Source organism: Amphiura filiformis, chromosome 16, assembly GCF_039555335.1.
Source record: "Amphiura filiformis chromosome 16, Afil_fr2py, whole genome shotgun sequence".
NCBI classification, from domain to species: domain Eukaryota; kingdom Metazoa; phylum Echinodermata; class Ophiuroidea; order Amphilepidida; family Amphiuridae; genus Amphiura; species Amphiura filiformis.
The window spans coordinates 41929846-41952337 of NC_092643.1; the positions used below are offsets into that span (position 1 = coordinate 41929846).

Genomic DNA, 22492 nt, shown 5'->3' on the forward strand with positions numbered 1-22492 from the left:
TTTTAACAAATTTGCCAGGGGTTTCCAACAAGCCTCGCAATAATACCCGTCCTTCCTTGGTGGTGTTAAGCAATTTAATGTATGAATTCATACTAGGTAGCAATGTGTTGTATCAATTCATACTACAATCCCCGAAAAATGTCCTTGAAACGCTTTAGGCATCTTGAATGAAATCAAAAGTGTATTTTTAATGTGGATAAAAATGTTCAATATTTGGAATTAGAAGAAAGCTGGGCCATCAATTAACACTTTTTTCCTTCCCCACCCCCATCATTCAATGTTGCGACACTTTGGAGACACGCTGAACACATTTGCACGTTTCAACATTGCACGGGGAGTGGGGGGACTTATTTTCCCTAAAGACGCTTTAATGTTTCAAGACATATTTCGGGGATTGTATGAGGCAATCGCTAAAATTAACATCTGATTTTAAACTTTTGGCTGTAACTTTAAAACTACTTGATAGAATTACTCCAAATTTTCAATGAATATTAGTTAATGCATAAGCTATGATGTGAATATAAAATAAAACAACTTATTGTATCAATGTTGACTATATCGCCCTGCACTACAAGCAGGTTGCGCCCATCACCGGTGTATGTCTACAATCATAGATTGAATACAATAGCGCTCTTTTCAAACATTACTAATCTTACAGATGTGAGTGATCAGCATGATATAGTTCAGTGGATATGTATCGCGTGAACGCTGCAGTGCAGGGCAATATAGTCAAAAACGACCTTTTTCACCTTTTTCAGATCAACGCCCTCCCAAAGCAAAAAACAAAAACAAAAAACGAACCAATAAAAAATCGCATTAGTACGCTCATGAAGTAGGCCTACTCATGCAGAAATATCTTTAAAATTGATCATTTTATTTGCGTGAAATGGTAAAGTGCGATTGTAAATCGTCCCATTGAATCACATAGTGATTTGACGGTTTACCATAGTCTAATACTGAATATTAATACAAGGAGTTTCTTTAATTTAGAAATGGTAAACCGTTGACAAAATTCATAATTTAGGCCGATTTGGTGTCAACTTTTATTTGGAAAGTGTTTTGTTTGAAAGCTTGTTCAAAACTACATCTAATTTTACTATTTTACGTTTTGTTAGCTCTAACATTATTTACATTTTACTGATTTTAGCAAATGTAAATCGTCTGTCGAGATTTACCATTTTCATAATCACGAGAATGCAATGCGCACCCATATATCACGGAATCCCGTAATTATTTCAACATGACAGCGTGGTGTAATGGATAGTACTTCAGACGGTGAAACGAAAGGCTAGTGGTTCGAGCCCCAACAGTTTCACTTTTTTTCTTCCTTTTTTGTGTGTGACTTATTCAAACCAGTAAACTTTTCTTCTATATTCATGACAATTGACATTGTGAAACACGAAAATAAGTTTTAAAACCCTAATTTATCTATGGCATGATAATTGATTGTTTTTTTTTAATTGTAATAAAGACACACGTAGATCCGGACATCTTTAAATGTCATGAATATGGGCAATATAGCAATTGTCAGATAGGAGTTCGTGATCACAGTCTTTATTTAACACGCCACGCCGGTAGATGTCGTTGTTAAGCAGTGTTTGAGTTGTTGGTGGTGGTGGAAGGGGGGTAATAGACAGTCGATAACCGACAATCAATGATCAATTAATTGTCAATCAATGATCAATTAATTGTCAATATTCAATTAAATTCTAAAACCTAACACGGAAATGATGATCACAGACTGTCATGTTCAATCGCAGTCGCTAAGGATGATTAGGGGGGGTATATTTGTGTGGTTGAGGGTGGTGGAGGAAAATCGATAATCGATTATCGTGTAACCCCCCTCCCTCCACACACCCCCACGTTCAAGTTTCATACGTTTTCATAAGTATTTACTTATAGAGTGCTTGCACATAAGGTCATTAGTTCAAATCATCTCCTCTATAGGCACGCTCCAGAAGATATGCAAATGGATGCAGTACAAAAGAATTATTTGACTACTATCTAAATAAAAGATTAGTTGTTTTATTTTGTGCCCACATCATAGCCTATCTATTAATAAATAGTCATGGAAATTTTTCACGCGGTACCTATGCATTGAACTATATCATGCTGATCACTCACATCTGTAAGATTAGTATGTATGAAAAGAGCGCTATTGTATTCAATCTATGATTGTAGACATACACAGGTGATGGGTGCAACCTGCTTGTAGTGCAGGGCGATATAGTCAAAATTGATACAATTAGTTGTTTTATTTTATATCCACATCATAGCTTATGCACTAACTAATATTCATTGAAAATTTGGAGTGATTCTTGCAAGTAGTTTTAAAGTTATAGCCAAAAGATTAAAATCAGATGTTAATTTTAGCGATTGCCTCAGACAATCCCCGAAAATGTCCTTGAAACGCTTTAGGCATCTTGAATGAAATCAAAAGTGTATTTTTAATGTGGATAAAAATGTTCAATATTTGGAATTAGAAGAAAGCTGGGCCATCAATTAACACTTTCCCCTTCCCCACCCCCATCATTCAATGTTGCGACACTTTGGAGACACGCTGAACACATTTGCACGTTTCAACATTGCACGGGGAGTGGGGGACTTATTTTCCCTAAAGACGCTTTTAATGTTTCAAGACATATTTCGGGGATTGTATGAGGCAATCGCTAAAATTAACATCTGATTTTAAACTTTTGGCTGTAACTTTAAAACTACTTGATAGAATTACTCCAAATTTTCAATGAATATTAGTTAATGCATAAGCTATGATGTGAATATAAAATAAAACAACTTATTGTATCAATGTTGACTATATCGCCCTGCACTACAAGCAGGTTGCGCCCATCACCGGTGTATGTCTACAATCATAGATTGAATACAATAGCGCTCTTTTCAACCATTACTAATCTTACAGATGTGAGTGATCAGCATGATATAGTCCAGTCGATATGTATCGCGTGAACGCTGCAGTGCAGGGCAATATAGTCAAAAACGACCTTTTTCACCTTTTTCAGATCAACGCCCTCCCCAAAGCAAAAAAACAAAACAAAAACGAACCAATAAAAAATCGCATTAGTACGCTCATGAAGTAGGCCTACTCATGCAGAAATATCTTTAAAATTGATCATTTTATTTGCGTGAAATGGTAAAGTGCGATTGTAAATCGTCCCATTGAATCACATAGTGATTTGACGGTTTACCATAGTCTAATACTGAATATTAATACAAGGAGTTTCTTTAATTTAGAAATGGTAAACCGTTGACAAAATTCATAATTTAGGCCGATTTGGTGTCAACTTTTATTTGGAAAGTGTTTTGTTTGAAAGCTTGTTCAAAACTACATCTAATTTTACTATTTTACGTTTTGTTAGCTCTAACATTATTTACATTTTACTGATTTTAGCAAATGTAAATCGTCTGTCGAGATTTACCATTTTCATAATCACGAGAATGCAATGCGCACCCATATATCACGGAATCCCGTAATTATTTCAACATGACAGCGTGGTGTAATGGATAGTACTTCAGACGGTGAAACGAAAGGCTAGTGGTTCGAGCCCCAACAGTTTCACTTTTTTTTCTTCCTTTTTTTGTGTGTGACTTATTCAAACCAGTAAACTTTTCTTCTATATTCATGACAATTGACATTGTGAAACACGAAAATAAGTTTTAAAACCCTAATTTATCTATGGCATGATAATTGATTGTTTTTTTTAATTGTAATAAAGACACACGTAGATCCGGACATCTTTAAATGTCATGAATATGGGCAATATAGCAATTGTCAGATAGGAGTTCGTGATCACAGTCTTTATTTAACACGCCACGCCGGTAGATGTCGTTGTTAAGCAGTGTTTGAGTTGTTGGTGGTGGTGGAAGGGGGGTAATAGACAGTCGATAACCGACAATCAATGATCAATTAATTGTCAATCAATGATCAATTAATTGTCAATATTCAATTAAATTCTAAAACCTAACACGGAAATGATGATCACAGACTGTCATGTTCAATCGCAGTCGCTAAGGATGATTAGGGGGTTATATTTGTGTGGTTGAGGGTGGTGGAGGAAAATCGATAATCGATTATCGTGTAACCCCCTCCTCCACACACCCCCACGTTCAAGTTTCATACGTTTTCATAAGTATTTACTTATAGAGTGCTTGCACATAAGGTCATTAGTTCAAATCATCTCCTCTATAGGCACGCTCCAGAAGATATGCAAATGGATGCAGTACAAAAGAATTATTTGACTACTATCTAAATAAAAGATTAGTTGTTTTATTTTGTGCCCACATCATAGCCTATCTATTAATAAATAGTCATGGAAATTTTTTCACGCGGTACCTATGCATTGAACTATATCATGCTGATCACTCACATCTGTAAGATTAGTATGTATGAAAAGAGCGCTATTGTATTCAATCTATGATTGTAGACATACACAGGTGATGGGTGCAACCTGCTTGTAGTGCAGGGCGATATAGTCAAAATTGATACAATTAGTTGTTTTATTTTATATCCACATCATAGCTTATGCACTAACTAATATTCATTGAAAATTTGGAGTGATTCTTGCAAGTAGTTTTAAAGTTATAGCCAAAAGATTAAAATCAGATGTTAATTTTAGCGATTGCCTCAGACAATCCCCGAAAATGTCCTTGAAACGCTTTAGGCATCTTGAATGAAATCAAAAGTGTATTTTTAATGTGGATAAAAATGTTCAATATTTGGAATTAGAAGAAAGCTGGGCCATCAATTAACATTTTTCCTTCCCCACCCCCCATCATTCAATGTTGCGACACTTTGGAGACACGCTGAACACATTTGCACGTTTCAACATTGCACGGGGGAGTGGGGGGACTTATTTTCCCCTAAAGACGCTTTAATGTTTCAAGACATATTTCGGGGATTGTAGGTACTACCAATTTAATGTATGAATTCATACTAGTCAATGCTAGCAATGTGCTGTATGAATTCATATTAGGTACTACCAATTTAATGTATGAATTCATACTAGTCAATGGTAGCAATGTGTTGTATAAATTCATACTAGGTACTACCAATTTAATGTATGAATTCATACTAGTCAATGGTAGCAATGTGTTGTATGAATTCATACTAGGTACTACCAATTTAATGTATGAATTCATACTAGTCAATGCTAGCAATGTGTTGTATGAATTCATACTAGCTACTACCAATTTAATGTATGAATTCATACTAGTCAATGCTAGCAATGTGTTGTATGAATTCATACTAGGTACTACCAATTTAATGTATGAATTCATAATAGGCATAGCTTGCAATCTGATGTATGAATTCATATCAGTCAATGCTAGCAATGTGTTGTATGAATTCATACCAGGTGCTACCAATTTTATGTATGAATTCATATTAGTCAAGGCTATTAATGTGATGTATGAATTCATACTAGGTACTACCAATTTAATGTATGAATTCATACTAGGTACTAATTTAATGTATTGTAACGCTCACCGGTAGTATACTTATCATGGTTAAGCACGATATTATGATGCACGGTCAAGTTAGTGCAATACTTGGGTCAATATTATAGTTAACTTCGTTACTATGGCAACTTGCAGAAACATGACCTGCTTATTATTACAAACTACCGGAGAAGTACTTTGCTCAATAGACCAATCACAAGAGCAATGTATCTAGTAGTTTGGGATAATAAGTACGCCATTCTGCGCTTGCGCAATAGGTCCATAAAAGTGTATAAAAAGGGACAGAAATTGCCAACAATCATGCATTCACGGTTGCATCTCAACTACAGTAAAGCCCAGCTCCGGAGGCGGTCGAATACCACAGTCTACACAGTATCCAGTCCCTCGAGCAGGAGAACCAGCACCGAAAGACCTACTAGGGTAATATTACGGAAGTTCTCCCGGGAAGGATACAGTGCCGACAAATGGTATACACCCGTCTCCCTTAGAGCCAGTACATATCAGATTTCCCCATAGTCCACCAGTCTATGTGAAATATCCCCTAATAAATAACCAAGATATAGCAATAGTAAATGCACAGTTTCCGCCTTCTTATTGTTGCAGAGTATTATTATATACATCCTAGTGTACCCCTACTTGTAGCCTAACCGCGAGGTACCGACGTTACAGTATGAATTCATATTATTCAATGCTAGCAATGTGCTGTATGAATTCATACTAGGTACTACCAATTTAATAGGCATAGCTTGCAATCTGATGTATGAATTCATATCAGTCAATGCTAGCAATGTGTTGTATGAATTCATACTAGGTGCTACCAATTTTATGTATGAATTCATATTAGTCAAGGCTAGCAATGTGTTGTATGAATTCATACTAGGTACTACCAATTTAATGTATGGATTCATACTAGGTACTAATTTAATGTATTGTAACGCTCACCGGTAGTATACTTAACATGGTTAAGCACGATATTATGATGCACGGTCAAGTTAGTGCAATACTTGGGTCAATATTAGGCCAAAAAAAAAAATGTTGTGTTGCCCTCCGCGGCCGGGTCAAAATCGCGAAAATCTGGGCCCGGTTTTTTTTTTTTTTAATAATTTTGTTTAACAAATGATTTTTTTATATCATACATGTACCCCCAAGCCTATTCCCGGATCCCTGACGTTCACTAAAAAGATTGTGCCCCAAGCCAGCACTTTAATTGGATAGTAGGACTTACTCATTGAATCCCAACAACATGGATGTTAGGCCCTTCACAATTGATTTTGAGTTTCCTATTCCCGCCCGCATCAAAAATTGAGAATTGCAAAATATTTAATTATTTGATTTTTATCTGTCATTTTTCTGTTAAATGACATTTTTGTTACATTAATTTGCTACTTTCTTACTTTGATCTTGAATCCTGAACAAACAAACAAATAACAAACAAATAACACATATTATTATCAATGTATAAAATCAATATTGCAATATGATCTGCAGTGCCAAAATGTACCATGCAGGATGTTGATATTGGGCTGTGACCACTTGTTTCAAAATGAAGAAAATAATAAGTAATAAATAACTAATAATTAAGTTACCTCGTGCCTTTTTAAAATCTTTAAATAGTAAACTAAGAATTAATTGTGAAGGGTCTTAATATTAATATTTACTTCAATAAAATATTCAACATTGGGTAGAAAATACAGCCAATATTATGCATATGCCTTTTCACTCATGTTACTGTGAAATAGTAGGTATCAAATGGTGGAGTTTGTAAAAAAAAATAAAAAATCCGGCCGGGTGTACTACCAGATTTTAGGCTTGGGAGGGCAACACAACAATATTTTTTTTTGTCCTTAGTTAACTTCGTTACTATGGCAACTTGCAGAAACATGACCTGCTTATTATTACAAACTACCGGAGAAGTACTTTGCTCAATAGACCAATCACAAGAGCAATGTATCTAGTAGTTTGGGATAATAAGTACGTCATTCTGCGCTTGCGCAATAGGTCCATAAAAGTGTATAAAAAGGGACAGAAATTGCCAACAATCATGCATTCACGGTTGCATCTCAACTACAGTAAAGCCCAGCTCCGGAGGCGGTCGAATACCACAGTCTACACAGTATCCAGTCCCTCGAACAGGAGAACCAGCACCGAAAGACCTACTAGGCTAATATTACGGAGGTTCTCCCGGGAAGGATACAGTGCTGACAAATGGTATACACCCGTCTCCCTTAGAGCCAGTACATATCAGATTTCCCCATAGTCCACCAGTCTATGTGAAATATCCCCTAATAAATAACCAAGATATAGCAATAGTAAATGCACAGTTTCCGCCTTCTTATTGTTGCAGAGTATTATTATATACATCCTAGTGTACCCCTACTTGTAGCCTAACCGCGAGGTACCGACGTTACAGTCCCGGTTACAGTATGAATTCATATTATTCAATGCTAGCAATGTGCTGTATGAATTCATACTAGGTACTACCAATTTAATGTATGAATTCATACTAGTCTATGCTAGCAATGTGTTGTATAAATTCATACTAGGTACTACCAATTTAATGTATGAATCATAATAGGCATAGCTTGCAATCTGATGTATGAATTCATATCAGTCAATGCTAGCAATGTGTTGTATGAATTCATACTAGGTGCTACCAATTTTATGTATGAATTCATATTAGTCAAGGCTAGCAATGTGTTGTATGAATTCATACTAGGTAATACCAATTTAATGTATGAATTCATACTAGTCAATGCTAGCAATGTGTTGTATGAATTCATACTAGCTACTACCAATTTAATGTATGAATTGATATTAGTCAATGGTAGCAATGTGTTGTATGAATTCATACTAGGTACAACCAATTTAATGTATGAATTCATACTAGTCAATGCTAGCAATGTGTTGTATGAATTCATACTGGGTAATACCAATTTAATGTATGAATTCATATTAGTCAATGGTAGCAATGTGTTGTATAAATTCATACTAGGTACTACCAATTTAATGTATGAATTCATATTAGTCAATGGTAGCAATGTGTTGTATGAATTCATACTAGGTACTACCAATTTAATGTATGAATTCATACTGGCCAGTGATTTCAAAATGTTATGGTGTATATAGGAACTACCAATTTAATGTATAATTAAACCTCCGATATTTGAGGATTTTCGTATCAAAACTAATGTTATAATAATTATTTAAACCTTCAAAAATTTATTTTTTAGTTTACGCAAATTTTAAATCTGTTAATCACTACCATAATTGCCAATTTTTCCCGTTGGCGGGGTGAATGACGAATTGGACAAATCAGAATGAAATTTAAGGGGAAATCTTTTAATCACGCCTATAATTGGCACTTTTTGGCTGTTGATGGGGTGAATGACGAATTGGACCAATCAGAATGAAAAAAAAATAGTATAAAAGGAAGGCACAAGTGTGAAGACAATCAAAAGTCACCAAGAATTCAGCGAGAACAGATCTACATGCAGAATTAACGAAACTAGTTATAATAATTTTTTAAACCTCCGAAATTTTATTCTTTCTTAGTCCAAAACCTTTGGACATATCAGTGAGGGCCGGACTGAATTATTACCATACCAAAGTACCTATTCCATACAGCAAGACAGACAGCGTACGAGATTCAGATGGCGGTACCTATCCACGTCGGTTTAAAACCTGAAAAACAACAACACACATTTTGGGACTTTGAAACTTTTTCAAGAAATTTCAACACACATTTTGGGACTTAGTCGTTTTTCTTGAAAATTTCAGCACACGCGTATTATTAGTCCATAATGTATTTTTACCCCACTTTATTAAAACCTAAAAAACAACACACATTTTGGGACTTAGAAACTTTTTCAAAAAATTTCAACACACATTTCGGGACTTAGTCATTTTTCAGAAAAATTTCAACACACGTGTATTGTGCATGCATATGTATTTTTACCTCACTCTATTAAAACCTGAAAAACAACCACACATTTTGGGACTTGCAAAATTTTTCAAAAAATTTCAACACACATTTTGAGACTTAGTCATTTTTCTTGAAAATTTCAACACACGCGTATTATAGTGCATAACGTACTATATTTTTATCCCACTTTAATAAAACCTGAACAACAACACACATTTTGGGACTTGGAAAATTTTTCAAAAAATTACATCAACACACATTTCGGGACTTAGTCATTTTTCTTGAAAATTTCAACACACGCGTATTATAGTGCATAACGTATTTTTACCCCACTTTATTAAAACCTGAAAAACAACACACATTTTGGGACTTAGTCATATTTCTGAAAAATTGTATAGTGCATGCATATGTTTTTCTCTACCCCGCTCTATTAAAACCTGAAAAACAACAACACACATTTGAAACTTTTTTCAAAAAAATTCAACACACATTTCGGGACTTAGTCATTTTTCAGAAAAATTTCAACACACGTGTATAGTGCATGCATATGTATTTTTACCCCACTCCATTAAAACCTGAAAAACAACAACACACATTTGAAACTTTTTAAAGAAATTTCAACACACATTTTGGGACTTCAGAATTTTTGAGAATTCATACTAGGCTGTGGGTGAGGAAAATTGGTAAGGATTTATTTTCTTACCTCCAAAAGTATTAGCTGGTAAGGATTTTATTCTTAACCTCGAAAAAAAAATTGCAATCTGATGTTTGAATTCATACTAGCTAACCGAAAAGGTTTTGTATGTATGTCTTGTATTAATTCATACTATTTATACTAGAATGTCATCAATGAATTGTCACTACCCAGTAATTGCAATATACCAGTCAGTGCTAGAAAAACAAATTTAACAGGTGAAGAAAGTTGGCAAGAATTTATTTTGATATAAGAAAAAGGATTTATCTTCTTACCTTGAAATTTTAAAAGAAAAATGACTAAGTCCCGAAATGTGTGTTGAATTTTTTTGAATAAGTTTCTAAGTCCAAAAATGTGCGTTGTTTTTCAGGTTTTAATAAAGTGGGGTAAAATACATTTGCATGCACTATACACGTGTGTTGAAATTGTTTAGAAAAATGACTAAGTCCCAAAATGTATGTTGTTTTTCAGATTGTAATAAAGTGGGGGTAAAAATACATTATGCACTATAACACGCGTGTGCTGATTTTTTCAAGAAAAACGACTAAGTCCCAAAATGTGTGTTGTCTTTCAGGTTTTAATAAAGTGGGGTAAATACATTTGCATGCACAATACACGTGTGTGTTGAAATATTTCTGAAAAATGACTAAGTCCCGAAATGTGTGTTGAAATTTTTTGAAAAAGTTTGCTAGTATGAATTCATACATCAGATTGCAAGCTATGCCTATTATGAATTCATACATTAAATTGGTAGTACCTAGTATGAATTTATACAACACATTGCTACCATTGACTAGTATGAATTCATACATTAAAGCTCATTAAATTGCTAGGGTACCTAGTATGAATTCATACAACACATTGCTAGCCTTGACTAGTATGAATTCATACATTAAATTGGTAGTACCTAGTATGAATTCATGCAACACTTCGCTAGAATTGATTAGTATGAATTCATACATTAAATTGGTAGTACCTAGTATGAATTCATGCAACACTTTGCTAGAATTGGCTATTATGAATCCATACATTAAATTGGTAGGGTACTTATCATCCACTTCCGGAAATGTAAAAAAAAAAAAAAATCCGGAAATGTAAAAAAACAAACAAATTTGTAAAAAAATTTTTTTTGTGAGTGCCAGACGGCCCCGACCAGCGCCGAATAGTTAATATATTTGGAGGTAAGAAAATAAATAGACAGCAATAGAGGGTAAGGAAGAGGAACTTGGATTTCAACTAGAAAGAAGAAAAAGTAGGCGTGTTGGTCCAGAGGTTCAAAAAGACTTCTCTCTCAACAAATAGCCTGTTTCATACACAACTCTCCTTGTCACTGACTTCGATTTTGCCGATGACATAGCATTATTGTCAGAGGAAATAGATCAAGCTAGCAAGCTGCTCAGCCATGTAGATACGTCAGTAGGAAAGGTCGGACTGAGAATGAATGCTGGCAAAACAAAGTTCATGGCATTTAACCACAGCAAAGGTCTCACAATCAAGACAAACAGTGGAACACATATTAAGGAGGTCACAAATTTCAAGTACCTGGGGGCATGGATGCAGAGCTCAGAAAAGGACGTTAAAATCCGAAAAGCAGCAGCCTGGAGAGCATGTAATGGGATGGCTAAGATCTGGAAGTCATCTCTCTCAATAAGGTTCAAGCAGCGCCTATTTACAGCAACAGTTGAATCAGTACTGCTCTATGGGTGTGAGGCATGGACAGTCACTTCCAAACTGGCAAAGGAGCTGGATGGCTGTTACACCAGACTGTTGAGGGCAATGCGTAATGTCCACTGGAAGCAGCATATGACAAACAAAGAGCTGTATGGTGACCTCCCAAAGTTATCAGACAAGATCAGGGAAAGATGGACACGGTTTGCTGGCCACTGCTACAGAAGCAAGACAGAACCTGTATCTAAATTGGTGCACTGGATTCCAAAGCATTGGAAAAGAAAACAAGGAAGACCCGCCCTAACATAACAACATCCTAATACAAGACACAGGACTTGAATCTACTGACATGGTAACAGCAATGCAAGACAGGAAGATATGGAGGGCCATCACAGTTCGAGGACAACACTCGACTTAAGCAAGTAAGTAAGCAAGAAAATAAATCATTACCAATTTTCTTCAACATGTTACGTTGTACTGGGAAAACTAAAAAAAGTTAGAATTAGTTTCCAGAGTCCCCATATGTGTGGAATAATGACAAGGTCTTTATTGGTTTGATAGACGCCACGACCATGCAATATATGAAGGAGTTCATCGGGCATTGATAAAAAAAGAAGATTTTTTTAATTGTGTCCGTTGGTTGTTTGTCTGAGTATGAATATGTTGTTGTTGTCGAGGTAAGATAATGAATGTACAGAATAAATCCTTACCATCTTATAGTTTTTCGAGGTAAGTTAATAAATCCTTAGCAATTTTCCTTACCTAGTATAAATTCAGACAATACATTGCTATCACTGTTTAATATGTATTCATACATAATTTTGTAAATCACAGCCCAGTATGAATTCTAGCATCAAATTACGATCACTGGCTGGTATGAATTCATACACCATATTGCTAGCACTGGGTAATATAAATTCTTACATGGCATTTCTAGCACTGACTGGTATGTTCAACGTGTTCTACTAAAAAACTCAAAAAGTTAGAATTAGTTTCCAAAGTTTAGACCGTTCTTCTTTGATAACATTAAAATAATACAGGATTCATTGGTCATTCTTATTCTAGGGTTGTTATAGACCACGAAAAGTGTATAGAAACATTTGAGCGACGGTACGAACAAGCTTGCTGACTTAGAATTGGTAGTCAACAAACTGCTCATACCGTCTCAACCCAGCGCCAAATTTATTTCCATCGTCTTGGAAATGGAGGTATTGTACGAAATCCTGCACCAACTCACAACTGTCAACGAAGTCATCGGGTTATCGTTTCAAGCGATGTGAAGTAAATTCAGCATGTTCGAACTCATACTATGCAGTGTTACAATGTGATGTATGAATTCATACTGACCAGTGCCAGCGAGGTGATGTTTGAATTCATACTAGAGTACGGCGCCAACAAAAACCAAAGGAAATATCGCTTGCCGCATCCTGCTTCTTCGCTAGATAGAGCTGGAGTATCGCTTCGTCGGTCGAGCAGCACTAACTTTTGGACAGCTGTAACATCTCATTTCTAGCACTGCTTAGTATGAATTCATACATAACATTGCTAGGATATTTTTGTCACACTATGCTTAATTATCTGGTCATCGGCATAAACACCTCTTAAATTCCATAACATCCCTTGGCTGTTGAGTATCCATGGTTAGAAGATCTAACGTTTATGCATTTACCTACCAAGATATTTTACTATTTTGCATACACGAGCACGAGAATCATCACAGCTTCTGTAAGGAAATAAGGTGAATTCTGCAATAGGCCTGTTCTTGCTGAAAATTTAAAGGCTTCTGATTATCTTCAAACTTTGTCCATCCTTTTATTCTATTTTTCCTTCATTCTGATTGGTCTAATACTCCTGCTTTCTGATTGGCGCAATTTGTCGTTGGCGGCAAATTTAATCTTTTAATCACGCCACTATGGGCTATTCCATTTAAATTCTAATGGGCTATTCCATTAACACATTAGCAGCTCCATTTAAAACTCATCCTCCCTTTGTGGAAGATTCAGGTTGAATCTTTTGCAGAGGGTATATGAAATTTAAATGAAGTTGCCTATTGTGCTCTTTCCATTTAAAATTCATACTCCCCCTGTGGCAGGTATTTCCAAAATCATCCATAGGGGTAGTGTGGATTTTAAATGAAATTGCCCAATTGGCACTTTCTTGCCGTTGGTGGGGTAAATGACGAATTGGACCAATCAGAATGAAGGAAAAATAGTATAAAAAGAAGGTAAAAGTGCGAAGACAATCAAAAGTCTCTACGAATTCAGCGAGAATACATCTATTGCAGAATTAACGAAACTAGTTAAGAACGATACCCAGTGGGTACACCTGACGTTAAAATTACGTTGAAATTTCAACATTTGAAATCAGTTTGAAATCAGGTTAGGTTGAAACTTCGACGTTGTATCAACTTTGATTCAACGTCGAAATCCCAACCTGTGCCTGTAACCTTCGAATGGAATCACATGGTACCGGCGATGTATGACGATTTTTTTTGACGAGAATCAAACTCTCGACGATGACCTCGACATGGCCCTTTAGGAAGTTCCCAACTCTCCCGGGTAACTCTCCCAGTGGTACGAACTCAGAAAAACAAATAGCTGCAACGGATTCTGTCATGGCAAATACCTGCAGCTATATGGATGTGCGCGAAGGTGTCAATCCAGCTATACAGATGGCGGATGATTTGGAAGAACTCGTTAAAGAATTGATCGGACCGCAGCCTGAAGTAATGGTGGAAAGTTACAAAACACTCTATCTCCCGCAAATAGTACACGGAGGATTCGACAGGCTCCCGCATCTCATGTTCGTCGAAGCCGAGAAAGGAGTGTTGACAGTCATAGCGTGTAACCCGAAAGAATCTCGCACACTACTTCAAACTCGCTTAGAAAATAGCGTGATGAAACACTTGATCGACGAACAAGCGTACCGACGTCTTGAGTCAGTAGTAAACAAACTGCCTATACCCTCTCACCCTGCGTCAAATGCACTTACATTATGTGTGAAAAGTAATCAATATCCAAAACCTTTGGACATATCAGTAAGGGCCGGACTTAATTATTATCGTACCAAAGTACTTATTCCGTACAGCAAGACAGACAGCTACGCGAACGAGATTCAGATGGCGGTACCTATCCCAGTCGGTCTTATGCACACCAACTGGTCGGTCGAGAAAGCGGCAACTCTGTTCAGGTGCAATTATTTCCGTACGTAATGTCGGTTAGTTTTGGGTCTATACAAGACATCGTAACCATCGCAGACCTCGACGAACAACTGAAAATGTTCTTCGAAGAAGAATGCCAACTTCCAACCTTGCTAGGACGGACGGACTGCAAAGTAGCTTTCCCGTCAAAAATGTTGTCACATGTTCTCTTTCGAACTAGGAACGTGGAAACGAGCGGAAGCGTTCGAGCCGGTGATAATACGCACATCACTAAAAATGCCACCCGCCACCAAGGTAATCGCGGAAGAAAGTCTTGCCGGAGGAGTCGCCAGATTCGTCAACGCCTGCTACCCAAGACTTCTTTCTAACATTACCGAATCGGTGCTAATTCATACATAACATTGCGAGCAATACCTAGTATGAATTGGTACATGTATATCAAATTTCTAGCAAGCGCTAATATAGGAACTGCTTCTAGCTCACTCAGCCGCTCGCAACATTTTTTTCTCTTGTCCAGTATATTGAGGATGCAGTCATTGTACTTGTTAACCAACGATGCCCGATTACCTTGAGCACCCCATAACAAATAACCGACGCGACGTAATAGTATGAATTTACTAATCATAATGCTCGATATTCATAATTTTATTTTGCTTGTTTCGTTGAGTCTTCCGGTGAAATCATCGCAATTATTTCTGTTCGTTGTTACTATCCTCTTAAAAGCGTGCAAATCCCCTAATCGAAAAAAGCCGTAGCGCGTGCACTATACTCTGAATGAAAAATGGACCTTTCCACAAACTGACGTCTTACGGCGCAACACCAGCAAGTGACTTGGCAAACCCGTTCTCTCGAATTCTTGTTCTCTTCCATTTCTGCAGTGACGTAGCGACGGGGGGGTCGGGGTCAAGGGGGTCAGCATCGATTCTACGCCCCTCCTACTGGTATTTCCAGCTTTCTGATTGGCGCAATCTTTTAAACACGCCCACAATGACGAAAAATAGTATAAAAGGGTGGTAAAAGTGTGAAGACAATCATTAGGCTCTACGTATTCAGCGAGAGTAGATCTATTGCAGAATTAATTAAACTAGTTAAGAACGGTAACCTTCGAATGGAATCGCATGGTACGATGCCCTTACTCAACAGCAAACTGGCCCTGACGATGTATGACGAATTTTTTGATGAGAATCAAACTCTCGACAATGAGCTCGACATGGCCCTTTGGGAAGTTCCCAACTCTCCTAGTGGTACGAACTCGGAGAAACATATCGCTGCAACGGATTCCGACATGGCAAATACCTACAGCTATATGGATGTGCACGAAGGAGTCAATCCAGCTATACCGACGGCGGATGATTTGGAAGACCTCGTTAAAGAATTGATCGGACCACAGCCAGAAGTAATGGTGGAAAGTTACAAACCACTCTATCTCCCGCAAATCGAAAACGGATGTTTCGATAGGCTCCCGCATCTCATGTTCGTCGAAGCCGAGAAAGGAGCGTTGACAGTTGTAGTGTGTAACCCGGAAGAAGCTCGCACGCTTCTTCAAACTCACTTAGAAAATAGCGTGATGAAACATTTGAGCGACGAACAAGTGTGCCGACGCCTTGAGTTGGTAGTAAAGAAACTGCTTTTACCGTCTCACCCCAGCGTCAAATTCACTTATGTCATGTGTGAAAAGAAAGAATTCAATCAATATCCAAAACCTTTGGACATATCAGTGAGGGCCGGACTGAACTATTACCGTACTAAAGCACCTATTTCATACAGCAAGGCAGACAACTACGCGTATGAGATTCAGATGGCGGTACCTATCCCCGTCGGTCTAGAGGAGACCAACGGAGCCGACGTGGTGAAGTTGATCGATCGAGAAAAAGGCAACTCTGCTCAGGTGCAATTATTTCCGAACGTGATGTCAGTTAGTTTTGGGTCTATGCAAGACATCGTAACCATCGCAGACCCCGACGAACAACTGAAAATGTTCTTCGAAGAAGAATGCCAACTTCCAAACTTGCTAGGACGGACAGACTGCAAAGTAGCTTTCCCGTCAAAGAATTTTGGTCACACGTTCTCTTTCGAACTAGGAACGTGGAAACGCGCGAAAGCGTTCGAACCGTTGATAATACGCACATCACTCAAAATGCCACCCGCCACTAAAGTAATCGCGGAAGACAGTATTGCCAGAGGAGTCGCCAGATTCGTCAACGCCTGCTACCCAGGACTTCTTTCCAACAACACCGAATCGGTGCAAGGGGTGAATGAGTCTAACGTGACCAATTTGCAATTGGCAAATATCGCCCCGGAGAAACAGGTGGTTGTCGAATGCGGCGATGATGCGCCGAATGAATTAAGCTCATCGGCGTCGTCAGTTGATGAAGACCATCAAAGACGAAACGTAGCACTTGAAAAACAGCTCAACGATGCAATTAAGATCATAGAAACTTTGAAAATAGAAAGAGAAGAATTCGTGAGAGAGATCGCCTCTTTCAAACAGCAGCTCGTACCGTCAGAAACAGATGCGATCGTCTTGAAGCACCTCTGAGCAATTTGTAACACTTGTTTTTGACCCGCTAGAGGAAGTGTGATGGAGACAATACGTACAATATTGTGAAGCAGATGAACCCAATCAACAATATGCCGTGACTTGTAACGTATAAAAATGAAACAATTAAAGATATTTTTCAGTTTAATAACGCAAAATGTATTGCAATAAACTGCATTTGATGAGGGCGTCAGCTTGGCTTGCCACGGGAGAAAAGTGCTCTTCTAAAAACCTGCAAAATCACCCTATTATCGTACGCGGATTAGGCTAATTTTCGCTAAGGACATTTAAGTAGTTCAACATTGCCGATATTTTGTCAATCTGAACTGGAATGAAGTAAATGTTCGCAATTTTCGGTAAATATTACTTCATTCATCGTCTACCATAGCTGTTATTTCACTTGATATGTACTGTGTATATTCGCTTACCAAATTGCATCGATTTGTGTATTGATTGGTTAATCGATTCGTTTCCATCATGATCGGAATTGGAAAACAATTTCTCACTTACAGCCGGAACATTCTGCTTAGAATCAATAAGGGTGTAATAAACAACCCAAGACTTTCACGTATAGACAGTAGCACTTGGAATAAACTGAAAGATCTTGATATAAATAAGAAATTTCGTGGTTGTTGAGCTGGAAAAAAACATTTGCGCCCTATCGACAAAATTGCAACAAGAATTGGTCCTACTTCAAGTGTCGGAACGCAGCGTTTTCGAGGTATAAACATAGACAATCTTATTCCCGTCAAGTTTTCCTCCTCTTACAATCAACGTGTGACCCGTACACGTTTTTCCCACTGGAATGCACGTTCTATGGTGAAGAAAACGGTCTCTATATGCGATTGTGTGATTTCTGAAAAACTTGATGTTTTAGCGATTACGGAAAGCTGGACGAATGGCGACGCAAAAGACAATCACGCGTGCGCCGATCTTGCCAACACTCTGCCAAACTTTTCGTACTACAGTATACCACGGGTCGGTCGCACTGGTGGAGGAGTTTTCCTCCTTCTTTGTAAGGGGTTTAAAGTCACCCAAAACCCTTCCCCTGATTTCAAATCTTTTGAAGTTGGAGATTTCACAATTTCATCAAGTTCAGACTCATTGTTATGTACAGAATCCGCCCGAACAAGAGAAATGGTCTTTCTGTTCCAATGTTCTTCAATGAATTCTTTCTTGAATCAGTCGCCATCGTTCAAGGAAATGTTCTCCTCGCTGGTGATCTCAATGTTCATGTTGATGACCCGACAGACCGTGAAGCAACTAGGTTCATGGACCTATTGAACTCCGCTAATCTGCAGCAGCATCTCACGGAACCAACTCACATTTCGGGTCATACGTTGGACTTAATCATTACACACAATTATTCGGCTCTTGTCGGTGATATATCCATCAATCATGACCTTCCTTCAGATCACTTTGCCACTACTTGCTTGATCGATATTGCTCGCCCGGTAGCTACAAAAGAGAAGGTCAAAGTCCGTCGTTTTCGCGATGTCAATATTTCCCAGCTGAAGCGAGATATTTTAGCGTCACCTTTGTTCACTAATCCTGAAGATGATGTTGCTTCGCTGGTTACTCAATATGACGACGTGTTACGAGGTCTTATGGACAAGCATGCTCCCGAAAAATCTCGTACGCGTATTCTGCGTCCTCACTGCCCGTGGTATACCGATGAACTTCGTGCGAAAAAGCAGGAATTACGGCGTTGCGAGAGGAGGTGGAAAACCTCTAAGCTGGAGGTTCACAATCAGATATTTAACGACAAGGCTAAAGACTACAGAGTGATGCTTGTTCGTACCAAGACTACCATTCACAAGACTCTAGAGTATTACCTACGCATACTTCTCCACAGGTTTTAGCGAATGAGTTTGCAGAGTTTTTAGTAATAAAGTCTAGAAGCTTGATGAGTGTACACCTGCTTTGACAAATCGGAGTCATCAACACTTTTCGCCCTCTTACCGACGAAGCACTTCGCAAAGTGATCATGAGCATGTCTACAAAGTCATGCCCCCTTGACCCTCTACCCACGTGGATGCTAAACGTGGATGAACTGCTGCCTGTTATCTTCGTTGTGCTCGGGTATTTTTTCTGACAGGTTCAAGATTGCTCAGGTTATACCGCTCATCAAAAAGCCAAATCACGATGCGGACAGTCTTCAGAGCTATCGTAGTGTCTCCAATCTCAGTTTTATTTCAAAATTGTTGAGAAATCAGCTTCTGATCAAATTCAGCACCATCTGCAGGACAACGGTTTGTTTCCAAATCTGCCCACAGGAAGCACCTTAGCACAGAGTCCGCCCTCGTCAAGGTAGTGAATGATCTTCTGCTCGCTACGGACAGGAAGGAGGACGCGGTACTGGTTTTACTAGACCTCAGTGCCGCATTCGATACTATCGACCACAAGATTCTCGTCGATCGTCTTCAAACCTTGTATGGCATCACCGGTACGGCACTCAAGTGGTTTGACTCATACATCAGTGAACGCTATCAATCTGTGAAAATCTGAGTCTGCAGTAAAAGAGCTTAGGTGTGGAGTACCACAGGGCTCAGTTTTCGGCCCCCAGATATTTACAATGTACACAGCTCCAGTCGAGGGAATTCTGCGAGCACATCAAACTGACGGCATGCTTTACGCTGACAATAGTCAAGTTTATGTGACTTTCAAGGATGACAGTAAACGCGACGGTATTAGGAGACTTGAGGAATGTGTACGCGATATAAAGAACTGGACACTCGCAAATAAGCTGTCCTTGAATGACTCAAAAACCGAAATCATCCAGATATCCTCTCGGTACTCCTTCTGACCAGATAGAATCTATCACAATTGGAGATACCTGTGTGCAAGTGGTTCCGGAAGCCAAGAACCTTGGTGTCATTGTCGATAAAACGCTCTCAATGACTTCGCAAGTGTTTGCAAGCAAGCAAGCGTGTCTTGCCATCAAAAACATTGGGCGCATCAGAAAGTATTTGGACAGAGAAAGCGCTGAAAAGTTGGTACACGCCTTTGTGTCATAGCAACTAGATTCCGCGAACTGTCTTTTGTATGGACTCCCAGATTATCAATTGGCCAAGATACAACGTATCCAAAACACCGCTGCCCGCTTGGTGACGCTGACAAAAAGGCACGAACATATCTCTCCTGTCTTAAACGACCTCCATTGGTTGCCAGTTAAACAAAGGATAGTGTACAAATTGTTGCTGATTACATACAAAGCCATTATTGGACTCACACCAACTTACATCCAAGATCTTATCACCATCAAGAACCCTGCACGTACTCTGAGATCTAGCTCTGCCACTCAACTTTGCCACTACTCAGTGAATACTGTCACATACGGTCAACGTTCTTTTACTCACGCTGCGCCTCTTCTGTGGAACGATCTCCCACCTCACATCAGGAATGCTACATCACTGGACCAATTTAAGAATCATCTCAAGACTCATTTATTTCTCAAGTCGTTTGTTTAATTATTATGCATATTTTGTAGGGCGCCTGTGATGAGGATCCGGTGATTAGTCTGTGTTTCTCTGCATTTTGGCCTTTTCATCACGCCATGCCGGTTCTAATTATCACGGGCGTCCTGAATCATTGTCTTCTTGCCATGTGTAATTTTAGTATGTTGTTTAGTTTAAGACTTTTATATCTTTTTAAACATGAATTCATTTTGTATATATTTGTTGTAGTTTACTTAAGATATATTACTGTTTAGCGCATTGGGATATGTTCTTGTATGCAATGCGCTTTATAAAAGTGTTTTATTATTATTACTAATATTATTACACTCTAAATTGCGTTACTAGTTTAACGTGGCTGTGTATTTTCAGAAAATAATGCATTAATTAAAGTTGCCGTAATTTCTTAATTATTCATGCAAGATATATAAAAGTGAACATTTTGGAATTTAGCCATGGAAGCTCAAATTTGGGGTAAAAACGCAATTGTTGCAGAAAATCACCCAATAATACTAGGTACTACCAATTCAATGTACGAATATATACTAGTTAATGGTAGCAATGTGTTGTATGAATTCATACTAGGTACTACCAATTTAATGTATGAATTCATACTAGTCAATGGTAGCAATGTGCTGTATGAATTCATATTAGGTACTATCAATTTAATGTATGAATTCATACTATCAATGCTAGCAATGTGTTGTATGAATTCATACTAGGTACTACCAATTTAATGTATGAATTCATATACTAGTCAATGCTAGCAATGTGTTCTATGAATTCATACTGGGTACTACCAATTTAATGTATGAATTCATACTATTCAATGGTAGCGATGTGTTGTATGAATTCATACTAGGTGCCCTACCAGTTTAATGTATGAATTCATACTAGTCAATGGTTGCAATGTGTTGTACGAATTCATACTAGGTACTATCAATTTAATGTATGAATTCATACTAGTCTATGGTAGCAATGTATACGGATTTATTTTCTTTGCTCGAAATTGTTTTGAAAATAGTTAAGGGTTTATTTTCATAATTCGTAAAATCTACTTTTAACAGTTCGCTTTTTATATGGTAAGGAAGTAATGATATTTTTCATAAAAAGATGTCAGATTTTCTTTACTCTAAATCGTGCCTTATCTATTGCCAGGGGTTTCCAACGAGCCTCGCAATAATACCCGTCCTTCCTTGGTGGTGTTAAGCAATTTAATGTATGAATTCATACTACTCAAGGCTAGCAATATGTGTTGTACGAATTCATACTAGGTACTACCAATTTAATGTATGAATTCATACTAGTCAATGGTAGCAATGTGCTGTACGAATTCATACTAGGTACTATCAATTTAATGTATGAATTCATACTAGTCAATGCTAGCAATGTGTTGTATGAATTCATACTGGGTAATACCAATTTAATGTATGAATTCATACTAGTCAATGGTAGCAATGTGCTGTACGAATTCATACTAGGTACTATCAATTTAATGTATGAATTCATACTAGTCAATGCTAGCAATGTGTTGTACGAATTCATACTAGGTACTACCAATTTAATGTATGAATTCATACTA

The 22492-nt window shown here is 37.8% G+C and overlaps 2 protein-coding genes across 2 annotated transcripts in view; both read left to right on the forward strand.

Moving 5' to 3' along the window:
• Nucleotides 1-22492, forward strand: part of LOC140136010 (uncharacterized) — a 117141-nt gene that overhangs the window by 64261 nt on the left and 30388 nt on the right. The gene's annotated exons all lie outside the window — the stretch shown is intronic.
• LOC140172654 (uncharacterized) lies at nucleotides 11526-12065 on the forward strand. Its single transcript, XM_072195787.1, has one exon. It carries the CDS (start codon nucleotides 11526-11528, stop codon nucleotides 12063-12065), a length of 540 nt encoding a protein of 179 aa, XP_072051888.1.